This window comes from Kogia breviceps, chromosome 8 (assembly GCF_026419965.1).
Source record: "Kogia breviceps isolate mKogBre1 chromosome 8, mKogBre1 haplotype 1, whole genome shotgun sequence".
NCBI classification, from domain to species: Eukaryota; Metazoa; Chordata; class Mammalia; order Artiodactyla; family Physeteridae; genus Kogia; species Kogia breviceps.
The window spans coordinates 73,895,795-73,912,687 of NC_081317.1; the positions used below are offsets into that span (position 1 = coordinate 73,895,795).

The window sequence follows — 16,893 nt, forward strand, 5'->3', positions numbered from 1 at the left end:
AATGATGAGACTTTGGTCTTGGACATCCTTTGTGGAAATGTATTGGAATGAACTCAGTTTTTCTTTGGAGGGGAATATAATGTTGTTGCTTATTATAAATAAAGAACTTTAAAAAGAATGAGAATTCTATATCTGACTAGAAAAACACCACTGACCAAGAATATAAGCCACTGGAAGACAGCATGGCTTAGTTAAGAGTATAGACTCTACAGATAGGCTACCAGGCTTTGAATTCTGACTTTACTGCTGATTTCAGCAAGTTGACTAAATGTTCTGTGTCTTAATTTCTTCACTATAAAATGGAGATAATATCTACTTCAAAAGATGGTTGTGATGATTAAATAATTTATTAAATGAAAAAGTTTAGAACAGTGTTTGTTGGGTACTATTGTTTTTATTACGTATTGTTATATATCTATATAATACATATTGTTAGCTATGTATGTTACTATCCTTGCCAGTAAGGTTTCTTTTTCCTTTTGCAATACGCCTTCTATCTTTTAAAAAGCCCTGGAAAGATGAGGTTTAGATTTTGTTTTGTTTAAACTTTTTCTAGTAAGTCTAAGTGAGGACAGGACCATGAATCGGCTTAAGTTGTCCTCTGTTTATCTGGTACACAAGTGATTGGAAAGAATCTTTACTTTCTTTGACTTTTACTGTATTGCCCTCCTTCTGGTTTGGAGTTGACAGGGAATGTGAATAAAAGATGACTGGATAAAAAAGTTGAATCTACAGAATTATAAAATGGTCTCCAAAAAGTAAAGCAGTTGTGTTGTTTAGAACTATTTAAGCCTAAACAAGTGAGCTCTTGAACTGATGTCACTGAAGAAGTAGGTTACTTGGATTACAGGTCTGTGAGACATGGCACAGTGTGAAGGGCCTGGAGTCAGGTGTAATTAGATGATTTCTGTTTTGCAAGTGGCCAGCTTAGCCTACACTGAGTAACTGGATTTGCCTCAAAAACTCATGCTTCTTCCTCTGTGCTGAGTTTGAACCATATATTAATAATACGACAGGTTCCTGGAAATGTGACCTTTTTTTTTTTATTCTTGTACTGTGACAACTTTCTATAGGGGCTCATCATTAGGACTAGCACTTCCTCTTACATGTATCACTTTTTGTGTGCATATTTTAAATTTTGAAATATATTGTATATAACCTCCTCCTGTAATTATATCTACTAGAGCACCATTTCCCATCCTTCAGTAACTTACAAACCTTCTTCATGGTGTTTGCCATTTCTGCATACTACCGTGTACTACCATCACAATTTTTGCCATATCTGGGTACTAACTATATTATTATTTAAAATTTTTCTTTAAATCACTTCACTTCTTGTTACTGAAATGAAATATTCTGAAAGGAAGTATAATGTCATTACCAAATTATAAAAACAAATAATGTACATTACAGTAAAGACAATAAAAGCAGTATTAGTAAATCCTAGATTTGTACTGTTGCTTCTCGAAAGCAGATGATATGACTTTTTTAAAAGGAGGTAATAAGGAGTTAAAGACATGATGACACCATATGTAACTTACTCATTGGTATGATTAGAAATATTGAAAGGGAATTGAAAAGGAAATTACTTTCTCATTGTATAATTCAATTTTATTTAGTGTAGCCACAAAAACAATAGATTTTTAAAACTTAAATGAATTCTGCATGCTAGTATCATTGATACATTGACTCATGGGCAATATTGTTTCATCTATACCTCCACTCCTCTATTTTTTTTAATAACTTATTTTGATATAACTTCAAACTTATAGAAAAGTTGCAAGAGTCATACATATGACTCCTATGTACCTTTTACCCAGATTTACAATAATTATTTATATTTTGCCCTATTTGCTTTATTTTTTCATTTAAAAAATTTTTAATTTATATTGGAGTATAGTTGATTAACAATGTTGTGTTAGTTTCAGGTGTATAGGAAAGTGATTCGGTTATGCATATACATGTATCTATTCTTTTTCAAATTCTTTTCCCACTTAGGTTATCAGAGTATTGAGTAGAGTTCCCTGGGCTATACAGTAGGTCCTTGTTGGTTGTGTATTTTAAATATAGCAGTGTGTACATGTCAATCCCAAACTGCTAATCTATCCCTCCCCCCAACCCTTCCCCCCTGGTAACCATAAATTCATTCTCTAAGTCTATAAGTCTGTTTCTGTTTTGTAAATAAATTCATATGTATCAAGTTTTTTAGATTCTGCATAAAGCCATATCATATGATATTTGTCTTTCTCTGTCTGACTTACTTCACTTAGTATGATAATCTCCAGGTCCATCCATGTTGTTGCAAATGGCATTATTTCATTCTTTCTAATGGCTGAGTAATATTACATTGTATATATGTACCACATCTTCTTTATCCATTCATCTGTCGATGGACATTTAGGTTGCTTCCATGTCTTGGCTATTGTAAGTAGTGCTGCAGTGAACATTGGGGTGCATGTATCCTTTCGAACCATGGTTTTCTCTGGATATATGCCCAGGAGTGGGATTGCTGAATCATATGATAGCTCTAATTTTAGTTTCTTAAGGAACCTCCCTACAGTTCTCCATAGTGGCTGTACCAATTTACATTCCTACCAACAGTGCAAAAGGGTTCCCTTTTTTCCACACCCTCTCCAGCATTTATTGTTTGTTGACTTTTTGATGATGGCCATTCTGACTGGTGTGAGGTGATATTTCTTTTTTTAAAATTATTTTTGGCTGCATTAGGTCTTTGTTGCTGCATGCGGGCTTTTCTCTAGTTGGGGCACGCGGGGTCTACTCTTCATTGCGGTGCATGGGCTTCTCATTGCAGTGGCTTCTCTTGTGGAGCATGGGCTCTAGGCACGCAGGCTTCAGTACTTATGGCACGCGGGCTCAGTAGTTGTGGCTCGTGGGCTGTAGAGTGCAGGCTCAGTAGTTGTGCCACATGGACTTAGTTGCTCCACAGCATGTGGGATCTTCCTGGACCAGGGCTTGAACTCACGTCCCCTGCATTGGCAGGCAGATTCTTAACCACTGTGGCACCAGGGAAGTCCGTTTGTTTTTTTTTTTTTTTTTTAGGTGATATTTCATTGTAGTTTTGATTTGCATTTCTCTAATAATGAGCAATGTTGAGCATCTTTTTGTGTACCTCTTGGCCATCTGCAAGTCTTCTTTGGAGAAATGTCTATTTAGGTCTTCTGCCCATTTTTTCATTGGGTTGTTTTTTTTTTTTTTGATATTGATCTGCATGAGCTGTTTGTAAATTTTGGAAATTAATCCCTTGTTAATCTCTTTATTTGCAAATATTTTCTCCCATTCTGTGGGTTGTCTTTTCATTTTGTTTATGGTTTCGTTTGCTGTGCAAAAGCTTTTGAGTTTGATTAGGTCCCATGCTTATTTTTGTTTTTATTTCTATTACTCTAGGAGACAGATTGAAAAAGATATTGCTGCGATTTATGTCAGAGTGATCTGCCTATATTTTCCTCTAAGAGTTTTTATAGTATCTGGTCTTATATTTAGGTCTTTAATCCATTTTGAGTTTATTTATATGTATCTTGTTGAAGAATGTTCTAATTTCATTTTTTCATGTGTAGCTGTCCAGTTTTCCCAGCACCATTTATAGAAGAGACTGTCTTTTCTCCATTGTATAGTCTTGCCTCCTTTGTCTTTTCTCCATTGTATAGTCTTGCCTCCTTTGTTATAGATTCATTGACCATATGTGCGTGGGTTTATTTCTGGGCTTTCTATACTGTTCCATTGATCTGTATTTCTGTTTTTGTGCCAGTACCATACTGTATTGATGACTGTAGCTTCTTATTGCCATTTTGTTAATTGTTTTAGATTTGTTTTTGTAGGTGTTTTTTCTTCCCTTCCTCTTTTTTTCTCTTGTGATTTGATGACTAACTGTAATGTTGTGTTTGGATTCCTTATTCTTTTCTGCATGTGTATCTATTGTAGATTTTCAGTGTGCAATTACCATGAGGTTTTGGTATAGCATTCTATATATAAACAAGTTCTCTTTCATTTGCTGATCTTTTAATTTAAAATGCATTTCCAATATCCTGGCTTTGTGCTCTCCTCATAATTGCTGGTTTTGATATCATATTTGTATGCAGATGATTTCCTACCTTTACTGTATGTTTGCCTTTACCAGTGAGCTTTTCCATTCATAATTTTCTTGTTTCTAGTTGTGGCCTTTTCTTTTCCACCTAGAGAAGTTCCTTTAGCATTTGTTGCAAAGCTGGTCTGGTGGTGCTGAATTCTCTTAGCTTTTTCTTGTCTGGAAAGCTTTTGATTTCTCCATCGAATCTGAATGAGAGCCTTGCTGGGTAGAGTATCCTTGGTTGTAGGTTCTTGCTTTTCATCGCTTTAAATATATTGTGCCACTCCCTTCTGGCCTGCAGAGTTTCTGCTGAGAAGTTAGCTGATAACCTTATGGGAGTTCTGTTGTACATTATTTGTTACTTTTCCCTTATTGCTTTTAATATTTTTTCTTTGTCTTTAATTTTTGTCATTTTGATACCATGTATCTTGGCATGTTCCTCCTTGGGTTTATCCTGCCTGGGACTCTGTGCTTCCTGGACTTGGGTGACTGTTTCCTTTCATATATTAGGGAAGTTTTCAGCTATTATCTCTTCTAATATTTTCTCAGGTCCTTTCCATCTCTCTTCTCCTTCTGGGACCCCTATAATGTGACTGTTGGTGTGTTTAATGTTGCCCCAGAGGTCTCGTAGACTGTCTTCATTTCTTTTCATCCTTTTTTTCTTTATTCTGTTGCGCAGCAGTGATTTCCACCATTCTGTCTTCCAGCTCACTTATCAGTTCTGCCACAGTTACTCTGCTATTGATTCCTTCTAGTGTATTTTTCATTTCAGTTATTGTATTGTTCATCTCTGTTTGTTGTTTGGTTCTTCTAGGTCTTTGTTAAACATTTCTTGTGTCTTCTTGATCTGTGTCTCCATTCTTTTTCCAGGATCTTGGGTCGTCTTTATTGTCGTTACTCTAAATTCTTTTTCAGGTAGGTTGCCTATCTCCACTTTACTTAGTTGTTCTTCTGGGGTTTTATCTTGTTCCTTCATCTGGAACATATTCCTCTGCTGTCTCATTTTGTCTAACTTTCTGTGATTACAGTTTTCATTCTGCAGGCTGCAGGCTTATAGTTCTTCTTGCTTCTGCTGTCTGTCCCCTGGTGGATGAGGCTGTCTAAGAGGCTTGTGCAGGCTTCCTGGTGGGAGGGACTGGTACCTGCCCACTGGTGGGTAGAGCTGGATCTTGCCTCTCTGGTGGGCAGGGCTGTGTCAAGGAATGTGTTTATAGGGCAGCTGTTTACTCAGGAAGGCTTTAAGCAGCTGGTCTGCTGATTGGTGGGGCTGTGTTCACACCCTGTTGTTTGTTTGGCCTGAGGCATCCCAGCACTGGAGCCTACAGGCTGTTGGGTGGAGCCAGGTCTTGGTGAGAAAATGGCAGCCTCCAAGAGGGCTCATGCCAATGAGTACGCCCCAGAACTACCATCACCAGTGTCCTCGTCCACACAGTGAGCCACAGACACCCACACACACACCTCCGCAGGAGACCCTCCAATACTAGCAGGTAAGTTTCTTACGAGGTCACTGCATTTTTACCTGGGTCCTGTTGCACGTATGCCCTGTGTGTGCCCTCCAAGAATGGAGTTTGTTTCCCCCAGTGCTGTGGAATTCCTGCAATCAAACCCCACTGGCCTTCAAAGCCACATTCTCTGGGGGCTTCTCCTCCTGTTGCCAGACCTCCAGGCTGGGGAGCCTGACATGGGGCTCAGAACTTTCACTCCTGTGGGAGAACTTCTGTAGTATAATTATTTTCCAGTTTGTGGGTCGCCCACCCAGCATGTATGGGGATTTGATTTTATCACCATTGCACTGCTCCTACCATCTTGTTTTGGCTTCTTCTTTGTCTTTGCATACAGGGTATCTTTTTTGGTAGGTTCCAGCATTTTTTTGTCAGAGGTAGTTCAGCAGTTAGTTGTGATTTTGGTGTTTCCATAAGAGGGGGTGAGCTCACATCCTTCTACTCCTCTGTCTTGTCTCCTCCTGCTTTATTATTTCTCCATAGCAAAGTACAAGTGGTTTTTTTATAACCAATATATAATTCCTAAAAATTACTATGCAAAATTGTATAATAAAACCCCACAGGGACTATGGTGAGGGGGGGGAAGCACAGTTTTACATATGTTAAATTATTAAGAAATATGCAGATACAATAAATGTGCTTTTTCGGGCTTCCCTGGTGGCGCAGTGGTTGAGAGTCCGCCTGCCGATGCAGGGGACACGGGTTCGTGCCCCGGTCCGGGAAGATCCCACATGCCGCGGAGCGGCTGGGCCCGTGAGCCATGGCCGCTGAGCCTGCGCGTCCGGAGCCTGCGCTCCGCAACGGGAGAGGCCACAACAGTGAGAGGCCCGTGTACCGCAAAAAAAAAAAAAAAAAAAAAATGTGCTTTTTCATTTTTATTTGTTTATTGAAGTATGGTTGACTTATAAGTTTCAGGTGTACAGCATAGTAATTTGATGTTTTATGGATTACACACTGTACAAAATTAGTATGAAATATTGACTATATTCCCTGTACTGTATGTTACAACCCTGTGCCTTATTGAAAGACCTGAAGTTGGCTTGTGGAAGTAGGCATTGGAAGGGTTCTGTATATGAATTGTGTAGTAGGTAAAACAATTATAAAGCACTTATCTGAAATTGGATGGAAAGTTGTAACACCAGATGTGGTTGAGGGGTGGCTCATAATATGTAGTGAACTCAGGCAGCTGGTAGATGTTTGAGAGGGATGTGTGTGTGTCTGTGTATTTGTTTACAGATTATGTCTATTCCTACACAGCTCCATTCAGTTGGGTGCAATTTTTTGCATTCACCTAGAGAAAACCTTATATTTGTTATGGATGTAATTGTACCTAAGCAAATGTGAGAGTCACATAATGTTTAAATTGTCCCCTAATATATAAATTGCATGGAATAAATTGTCCTCAAAACAAGCATTACAGTAAAACTATTTTTCTGTTTGTAATTATGTGTGAGGAAATACTTTGAGCCTTTAAAAATATCCTGTTGCTCATGTAACTGCCTAGTAGGTTTAAGAACCATTAATGATTCTCATCATTCTTTCTATATTTATTATTTGGTATCCTGTAAGGAAGAGCTCTTTCTTCTCCATTTATTTACTCATTTATTATATCATATAAAATTCATAGAATTTTATGTTTTATGGATTTTAATCCATTACTATCATTATTTATTTTAATGCTCAAATTGTCCCACATTTGGCCAGTGAGACCTTCAGCTTGACTGCTGTATGTTATTTTACCAACGTATTTTGAGCACTACTCACTTTTGGGGAGAGCAAGGTGTTGACTTATACCTTTACCTTGCTGTGTCTGGGCCTTACAATCAGCCTTTTCCCCAAAGAACCCTAGTTTTTAGAAACCAAGATCTGTGTGCTAGATGTGTGCATTGCTGCTAGTGTCTCATTGCTTCTTAGCCCTTGCATGCAAACCCTTATATCTATATTTATTTCTATATTTATCTGGAGAACAAGAGTGCATAAGGGCACCATGAATTCACACTGATGCTTCCAATTACAGTCGAACACAACAGGGTACCTTCTACTCTTTCTCCTTTGCATATCTGTAATTTCCTACTGTAGCAGTGAAAAACACCTCCCTCTCCCCCTTATCATCAATTTATTTACTAATTTGTTCAAGTGTAGAATGCTGTGAAAGTAGTCACAGCATTCTAGGCTGTGAAAGTAGTTTCAACATTGCTAATCTGTGCCACCATGAAATTCCTCCATTCCACCATCCCATCTTGTCTCTCAGCAGTGTTTTTTTTTTTCTGTGTTTATGTCTAGCACATCTTTTGTTAAATGTGTTCCTAAGTATTTTATGGATTTTTGACACTCTTAGAAATGGATTTCTCAAATTCATTTTTCAGTTGTTAACTGCTAGTACATAGATATAATTTGATTTTTTTTCATTTGATCTGTATCTTGTGACACTATTGAATTTACTTCCTGAATTCTAGTAGTTGCTTTATAGATTCCACAGGACTTTCTGTGTAGAAAATCATACCCTTGCAAATAGATCTTTTTACTTGTTCCTTTTCAATCTTTTACCTCTTTATTGTGCTTCACTACATTGTCTAGTACCTCTAGGACAATGTTGAAAAGAAGTGGCATGATTTGATACCCCTGCTTGTTCCCAGGCTTAGGGGGAAAGCACTCCAGCAATATACACGACCAAGTAGAATTTTATCCCAGGAATGTGAGATTGGTTGATTTTGAATGCTACATCAATCCAAGTTATTGTATTATCAGAATAAAGTACAAAAGCCATATGATTTTCAGCAAACTAGGAATAGAAAGAAATTTCCTCCACCTGGTAAAGGGCATCTGTGATACAGCAGACATAATACTTAATTGTAGAATATTTGATTCTGTTTACTAATATTTTGTTAAGGATTTTTGTATATGTGTTCATGAGGGGTATTGTAATACTTTTGTCAGGATTATATTGGAATCATAAAATGACTTGTCCCTTCCTTCTTGTTCTGAAAAGGGTTTTTGGTATTACTGCTTCCTTATCTGTTTGATAGAATTTATCAGTGGAAATTAAAAAAGAAATGTACTCTTTGTGAAAATACATAGCTACAATATCATCACACTAAAAAATTTTCTTATAAGTACCATTAAATAGCTAGTCTGTGTTCAAATTTGTGATCATCCCATGAATGCCAGTAAGAATACCATATCTTTAAAAATCATTTTTATTGATAGTATATGGTAATTAAAGTAATATTTTCTTTTCCTTATATTAAGGTTCGTGACCATAAAAAATTAAGAGTGAATGCTGTTATTGCTCCTAAGAGTTCATATGCAGACAAAGCACCTTCAAGACCATTGAATGAACTCAAGTAAGTCTTGAAAATATTATTAGAACTAAGCTGTTACTTTGAATATTGAATAATCATTTCTCTCAAATATATTTTAATTATTTCTTTGTCACATAAATATGTTTCTTATAGGCTGTATTATTGCCTGTTAGGATCTCTACTTATGTCTAAAATAAGGAAAAATCTAGGCCCAGGAACAGACCATGGTATCAGTTAGTATATGATGGTGATTTTTTAAATCAGTGGAATAATATTGGATTACTTAGTAAAAGCTACTAAAATAGTTGGTTAGTTATTAGGAAAATAAAAGGGTAAATCATCAGTTCATAATATAAAAATAATTTCCAGAAGGATCAAATGGAAAAACTGCAATTATAAAACAGCTATAAGTAAATAAAGTCTTAATTCTGTATAAAAGCAATGGTAGAAACAACAAAAGAAGAGATTAATAGTTTGTAATTATAAATATTAAACTTTTCTGACAAGGAAATAAATCTGAATATTAATCACTTAATATTAAGTGACTAAACTATACAAAGAAAATACTTTCTGTACCATCGTTAATTTATATTTTATTTATTGTTTAGTCACCACATGTCAACTAGGATTTTTTTTTTTAATATTTTAAGAAGAAAAACCTAATAGTTGCTTTTCCTTTCAGACAATATGGATTTTTCTCTTATTTGCGAGAGTTATTTGATGCACCTGATCCTGTCATGAGTTACCTTTGCTGCCAGTATCACATTCATGAAGTTCCTGTAGGAACTGAAAGAACCAGAGAAAGAATTGAACGGGTAAGAAAGTACTGAATCAGTACGAAAAATGTAGTTTTGTTGAAACTTCTTAGCTTAAAGTCAAGGAAAACTTGTAATTTAAAGAAACATGTCATTGTTTTTAACCATACAGAAATTATCTTGGTATTTTCCATTTTTAATATGACATAGGACAGTGAATGTTGACTAATACTTTATGACAGGAGTGGTGTGGAGTTACATAGAGCAGGGGTCCCCGACCCCCAGGCCGCACACACAGCAGGAGGTGAGCGGTGGGCAACCGAGCAAAGCTTCATCTGCTGCTCCCCATTTCTCCCCATCGCTCGCATTACTGCCTGAATCATCCCCCCACCCACCCAGCCCGGGTCTGTGAAAAATTGTCTTCCATGAAACTGATCGCTGGTGCCGTAAAGGTTGGGGACCGGCTGACCTAGAGTAAATAAATAACTTAATACCTGTAGGGTAGTTAAGTTAAAACCTGAAGAGACACCTGGCTCTCTTATGTGATTCTGCCTTGCTTGACAAACATTTGTTCAAACATTAATGGTTTAGTCATTTAAATTCTTGTATTCTATTTTTCAGACAGATTATACTTTAGAATGGTAGGCTAGGATATGGAACTGCTTTGGTAAGCCCTCCCCTTAAAGTTTCCATTTAAGATTATCTTATGTGAATGACCACCCTTGACAGGATTTCATTTTCCTGTCTAGTACAGCTACATAAACTCTTAAGTTCCTGTATTCTGCTAATGCTGCTTGGAGTTTTCTTCTCCTTACAAGTAATCTCTAAGACTCCAAACCACCTTCATTGCTCTTATCAATGGAAGAAACAGGGAAGAAGTCTCTAGAACAGATTTTTCCTTAATACCAAGTTGCCATATTAATACTGCTTGTAGGACCCAATTACGGACCTAACTGCCATTTATAATAATGAATTTATTAGAGAATGTGTTTTAAATTTTTTTAACAACCATTCTACAAGTATCCCTAGGATATTCATTTGTAATTTCGGGGCCTCTATATACCACATTAACAGAAGATAGAAATGGGGGCTCGTTACTAACCCATTTTGCACAGACAAGCCAATTAATTATGGTAAGTTGCCTGTGTCTTTGATTAAAAATTATATTATGGTGACCATTTGGGGAAACCAAAAATACAACTCTCCATGTGGGTGTACCTCTCTCTTTGGTCTTCATAGATGGGGTTTAAAAAAAAGAGGACAAGACTATATACATAGACCAATCCAATTTCTGTCATAACTTCAGGAGTAGGTAGGGTGCCATCTCTGAAGCTTAGGATAGTAGGTATTCTTTACTATTGCAGAAAGACTATAGAAAATTTGGTAAGGGCTTTCATAGCTTTACTTTGGGGCAGAAAGGAGCAGTACTGTACTTGGAAAATCCTTTCACTTTTTGAACAGTGCTTCAAGGTGAATTATTTTTATGCACTTTACTTTTTAACATTTTGGTTATCATCTAGAGAGCTTTAACTCTACTGTCTGTATTAGAAAAATAACACTGTATATAGTAAAGCAAAGTCAGACACCTAATAAAGCCCTTGACATTGTCTTAGCCATCTTTCAGAAGATATAAACCTTCATTGAGGAAATTCACTGTCTTAATGTTTCATGTCTACCTAATGACAATAATGGCTATATTTCTTCCTTAGAATAAAAATAACATTCTTTAGTGTAAGTTTTGCTTTATTATCAAGTCCTGACATTTTAGATTCTGTAAATGATTATACTCTATTTATGCAGTTGTTCTTGTTAATTTCCAAGACTGGTCTCTGGTTAAATTGTCTGCTGACCTCCTTAGCTTAAGGATGTTCTTTTTGCTGAGAGCACTCCCACCATCTCTGTCAGTTTCAATGTGCTTAAGACTTATTTTCATGAAACGTGGGTAGGCTAACCTCATCTAGGCTTTCCCTTCATTTCAAATTATTCAGCATTTGTGGATGCCAGTTTATACCCTGTTAAACTAAGTATGATTAAATATGTGTTATCTCTTCACTTAAACTTCTAGAGAGAAACAAGCCACAAGAATACTGGTAATAAACCTCTAGAGATTGGAAAAAAACTACAGCAGCCTATTCTTTATAAATAACAGTAACAGATCCAATGTTAGGGTGTTTAGAATGTGCATTAGTTTATGAAACTCCTTAAAGAAATTCTTGAGAGGAAAGATCTCCAAAAAATGTGAAGTCTTTGAAGTCCTTGAAAAGTGTGTGCATTAAGTATTCCCCAAATATACAGGAATTAAATATAAGATCATGTGTCTTTGAACAATATAACTGAGGGGAGGGGAGAGTAAATGTGTTAGTTGAGATAACACAGTTCAGTCTACTGGGAAGTTGACTCCTGGTATCTCTTCTGTAGATAAAACAAAGTCCCAAAAGTACACTTACTTGGGAGAGATTGTATAGTGAAGTAGAAGTATAGCCAACTTTGGTTGTTGTTTTGGTTTTCTCCCAGTTCTCTCTCTCCCTTAGTGTTGTTTTCCAAAATAATAACCTGAATTTTATCACTCACCTTTTTAGAGATGTTGGGTACATTTTTTTAAAAAAATGAAAGTATATCTAATATATTTTGATCTTCTAAAATTCATGAGATCTGTATTTTTAATTCTGTAGTCCTTTTAAAAATATATCATAATTATTCTTAAATGTGCACTGAATGTGTATTTTACATTATAGGTAATACAAGAAACCCGATTAAAACAAATTTATACGGCAGAAGAAAAGTTTGTGGTGAAAACTTCTTTTTATTCAAACAAAGTTATTTCTAGTAACACATCCCTAAAAGTAGCCCAGTTTCTCACAGTCACTGTGGATCTAGAGCAAAGACGACACTTAGAAGAACAGCTAAAGGTTGGTCATTAAAAAAAAATTTTTTTTAATTGAAGTACAGTTGATTTATAATGTTGCATTAGTTTCTGGGGTACAGCAAAGTGATTCAGTTATAGATATATACTTTTTCATATTCTTTTCCATTGTGGTTTATTATAGGATATTGAATATAGTTCCCTGTGCTATACAGTAGGACCTTGTTGTTTATACATTCTATATATAATAGTTTGCATCTGTTAATCCCAAACTCCCAATCCATCCATCCCCTGCCTCCCCCTTTCCCTTGGCAATTGCATATCTGTTCTCTATGTCTATGAGTGTTTTGTAAATAAATTTGTGTCATATTTTAGATTCCACATATAAGTGATATATGGTATTTATCTTTCTGACTTACTTCACTTATAATCTCTAGGTCCATCCATGTTGCTGCAAATGGCATTATTTTGTTCTTTTTATGGCTCAGTAGTATTCCAGTGTATGTATGTACCACATCTTCCTTATCCATTCATCTGTTGATGGACATTTAGGTTGTTTCCATGTCTTGGCCATTGTAAATAGTGCTCCTGTGAACACTGGGGTGCATGTATCTTTTCAAATTATAGTTTTGTCTGGATATATGCCCAGGAGTGGGATTGCTGGATCATATTGTAACTCTATTTTTAGTTTTTTGAAGAACCTCCATACTGTTTTCCATGGTGGCTGCACCAAGTTACATTCCCACCAACAGTGTAGGAGGGTTCCCTTTGCTCCACACCCTCTCCAGCATTTGTTATTTGTAAAGTTTTTAATGATGACCATTCTGACTGGTATGTGGTGGTACCTTGTTGTGGTTTCAATTTGCAGTTCTCTAATAATTAGCAATGTTGAACATCTTTTCATGTGCCTATTGGCCATCTGTTTATCTTCTTTGGAGAAATGTCTATTTAGGTCTTCTGCCCATTTCTTGATTGGATTATTTTTGAGTTACATGAGCTGTTTGTATGTTTTGGAAATTAAGCGCTTGTCAGTTGCATCCTTTGCAGATATTTTCCCCTAGTCCGTAGGTTGTCTTTTCATTTTGTTTATGGTTTCCTTTCATGTGCAAAAGCTTGTAAGTTTAAGTCCCATTTGTTTATTTTTGCTTTTATTTCTTATTGCCTTTGGTATGATTTATGTCAGAGAATGTATGGTATTATGTTTTATATCTAAGTTAAAGATTGGTTATTTTCATTTGAGTATTAATAAAGAATATTAACTGGAGTTATAATACGTTAGCCTGTGTTTTAAATATACTAACAATATTGTATATTCCATAGGAAATTAATAGAAAATTGCAAGCAGTAGAATCAGGGTTGATTGCCTTACGTGAGACAAACAGACATCTAGAACACAAAGATAATGAACTTAGACAAAAGAAGAAGGAGCTTCTTGAAAGGAAAACCAAGAAAAGACAACTGGAACAAAAAATTAGTTCCAAACTAGGAAGGTATCTTTCAGCCTATTTTGGGGTAAGGGGGTTGGGTGGGTGGTACAAAAGCACTATAAGGATATTGTTAGTTATACATTGTAATGACAACACAATTCCCACCAGCACTCTGTGCACAATTTCTCTCTCAAACTTAACACCCTCCTCCTACCCAAAACATGGGACAAAGGGAGGTGAATCTTAAGTGTTGTGAGTTTTTCTGTTCCCTGATCTGCTGTTCTCATCCCTGGACCCCTTTCTGTTCTTAAAAATTATTAAGGACCTTGAGGAAGTTTTGTTTCTATGGAGTATATCTATTGATATTTACCAAATTAGAAATTCATTAAAATGATAATAAAGCCATACATTAACATATTTATGAAAAACAGTTTTCCAAACAAAATACATTTAGCAAGAAGAATGACATTGTTTTTACATTTTTGTAAATCTCTTTAGATGAAGTCAGTTGTTTTTCATATGTGCTTCTGCATTCACTTGGTTGTGAGATGTTTTGGTTGAAGTATATGAAGAAAATCTGGCCTCACATAGATATGCAGCTGGAAGGGGGAGAAGTGCTTTAATAGACTTTTCAGTGTATGTATTCTTTAATGTTACATCAAAACCTGCCAAGGTGGGCTTCCCTGGTGGCGCAGTGGTTGAGAATCCGCCTGCCGATGCAGGGGACACGGGTTCGTGCCCCGGTCCGGGAAGATCCCACATGCCGCGGAGTGGCTGGGCCCGTGAGACATGGCCACTGAGCCTGCACGTCCGGAGCCTGTGCTCCGCAACGGGAGAGGCCACAACAGTGAGGGGCCCGCCTAGCACACACACAAAAAAACCTGCCAAGGTGTGGTTTGTGAAAGTTTAATTGCAACATGGAATGTGAGCTCATCAGTGAAGTTGTGCACTCTCACTTTAAGTGCATCATTCACCCATGAATGACTGTTACATTATGCTAGCTTACTGTGAGATCCCAATTGTTCTCAGAACTTATTGTTTTATTTTGAATTTAGATATTTTATAGAAACTTGGAATATATAAGATGGGATAAAAGCTATTAGGGTGTTCAGTCTAGGGGAAAGGAACTGTGGCTTCCAGTTTCAAGGCTTTTCCCATGTCCTGTCATGACACAGCGCAGACCACTTTCTGTTGTGATTGTTCTTTTATGCTTCTTTGCTATAGAATAAAGATATAGATATTAATAACATAATAAATGACAGCTCATTGCCTTGAATAAGGTACAGGTTTACCTTGATCTGATATAAGAGTGTTTCTAAACACATTCATAAATTAAGTCATATTTAAAATGCTTTAAGAAAAAAATTTTTAAGCAAACAGTTGCCCATTAACTTTTGTTTAAAAAGTCAGTAATGTACCTTGGTTGCTTAAAGCAAGATATAGCTATTTAGTCTAACTGCCTAGAATTTTTTTCTACTTTAACCCTTCACTTCTATCTTCAGTCATCTACAAGACATTTACTGTTGGACTGCTGTATTGAACTCATTGTCTAAAGCTAAACTTTCTCCTCATAAAGTGATGTTGATTTTTGTAGTGCAGTAACCTTTCATATCCATTGTCATCCTGCTGTCTCATACCTCCAGTTACTCACTGTGGAATACTGCAGTGGTGACATGGTTAGTGGTCTCTACTTGACTAGTCTGCTTCTCCATTCAGTGCATCCAGAATACTGTCATCCAGTTTATCTTCTTTTCACGTTCCTACCCCCTTCAAGAATATCTGTTATGGCTCCCTACCTTTACTACATGAAATTTAATTAAATACTGCTTTCCTTTAGATTGGCTTTCAAGTTTTTCAAACTCTTTATTTCACTCCACCCATTCTGATTTCCTCCCTGTCTTCCCCAAAGTCTCTTCATGTACCATTCAGTCCACTCTCTACAGCATCCACCAAACTTACTCATTCTTGTTTATTTTTGCTTCCATCGTTTGTTCTTGATTTTTTCCTTGAGGCAACATGATGTAGTGGAAAGACTTGGACTTTGATGTCAAACACATCTTACAACTTAGTATCTGGGATCTTAGGTAACAACTTCTGAGCCTTAGTTTCTTCATCTTAAAGAGCAAAGTATTAACCTTTAGGATTGTTGTATTGCCTTTTCATTATTTTTTTTTACCTGTTAATCAGATCTCCACAGTTAATCTCCTTAAGGGAAGGAACTATATGTATAAACAATGTTTATCAGTTATGGGCCAGACACTATACTAAGTGTGCTGCATAATTTGCTTTTTTAGTATTCACCAGAGCCCTGTAGGAAAAGTACTGTTATTATTTACAGTTTATAGATGAGGAAACTGAAGCTCAGAAGAGTAAGTTGTTCAGTTATATTGCTCATTAGTGGCAAAGAGGACATTTAAATCCATCTTTCTGATTCCAGATCCTATACCATTAGCCACTAGCATTACCTAGACTATACTGGGCACATACTCTATCTCAAAAAATACTTTTCAATCTTGAGTGGTTGCATAAAATGATTGTTTAATCTAGAAGCTAGCACTTAACATCTGAGTAGCATTGCTAAATAGCCCACCCATAAAGCAGCAGGGGGCCTAAGAATTTGGGCTCAATCCTTGTGTTTTCTCTGATTTCCACATCATTATGCATTTCATACAGTTTAAAGCTGATGGAACAGGATACTTGCAACCTTGAAGAGGAAGAACGAAAAGCAAGTACCAAAATCAAAGAAATAAATGTTCAAAAAGCCAAACTTGTTACTGAATTAACAGACCTGTTAAAGGTAAGCCATTTTCTTAATTTTAGTCATATTTTTTTTGTTGCAGGTCGACAGCAAAATCTTAGCAAGAGATTTTCATCAGTAATTTCAGCTCTCTGTTGTTTGACATTTCTCATTATAGATCAGTAAATTGGTTTAAAGCACCCATTAAGCTAAATTATTTTAT

At 36.3% G+C, this 16,893-nt stretch overlaps 1 protein-coding gene across 3 annotated transcripts in view; it reads left to right on the plus strand.

Annotated features, from left to right (window-relative positions):
* Positions 1-16,893, plus strand: part of SMC5 (structural maintenance of chromosomes 5) — a 99,648-nt gene that overhangs the window by 62,158 nt on the left and 20,597 nt on the right. For all 3 annotated transcript variants that reach the window (XR_010841598.1, XM_059072712.2, XM_059072711.2), the window contains exons 12-16: positions 8,836-8,930; positions 9,571-9,703; positions 12,379-12,552; positions 13,827-13,996; positions 16,607-16,730. Coding sequence is in view for 2 of the 3 variants with exons in the window: in XM_059072712.2 (XP_058928695.1) it covers positions 8,836-8,930; positions 9,571-9,703; positions 12,379-12,552; positions 13,827-13,996; positions 16,607-16,730 (696 nt within the window). In the remaining variant the exon portion in view is untranslated. The remainder of the gene's footprint in view (positions 1-8,835; positions 8,931-9,570; positions 9,704-12,378; positions 12,553-13,826; positions 13,997-16,606; positions 16,731-16,893) is intronic.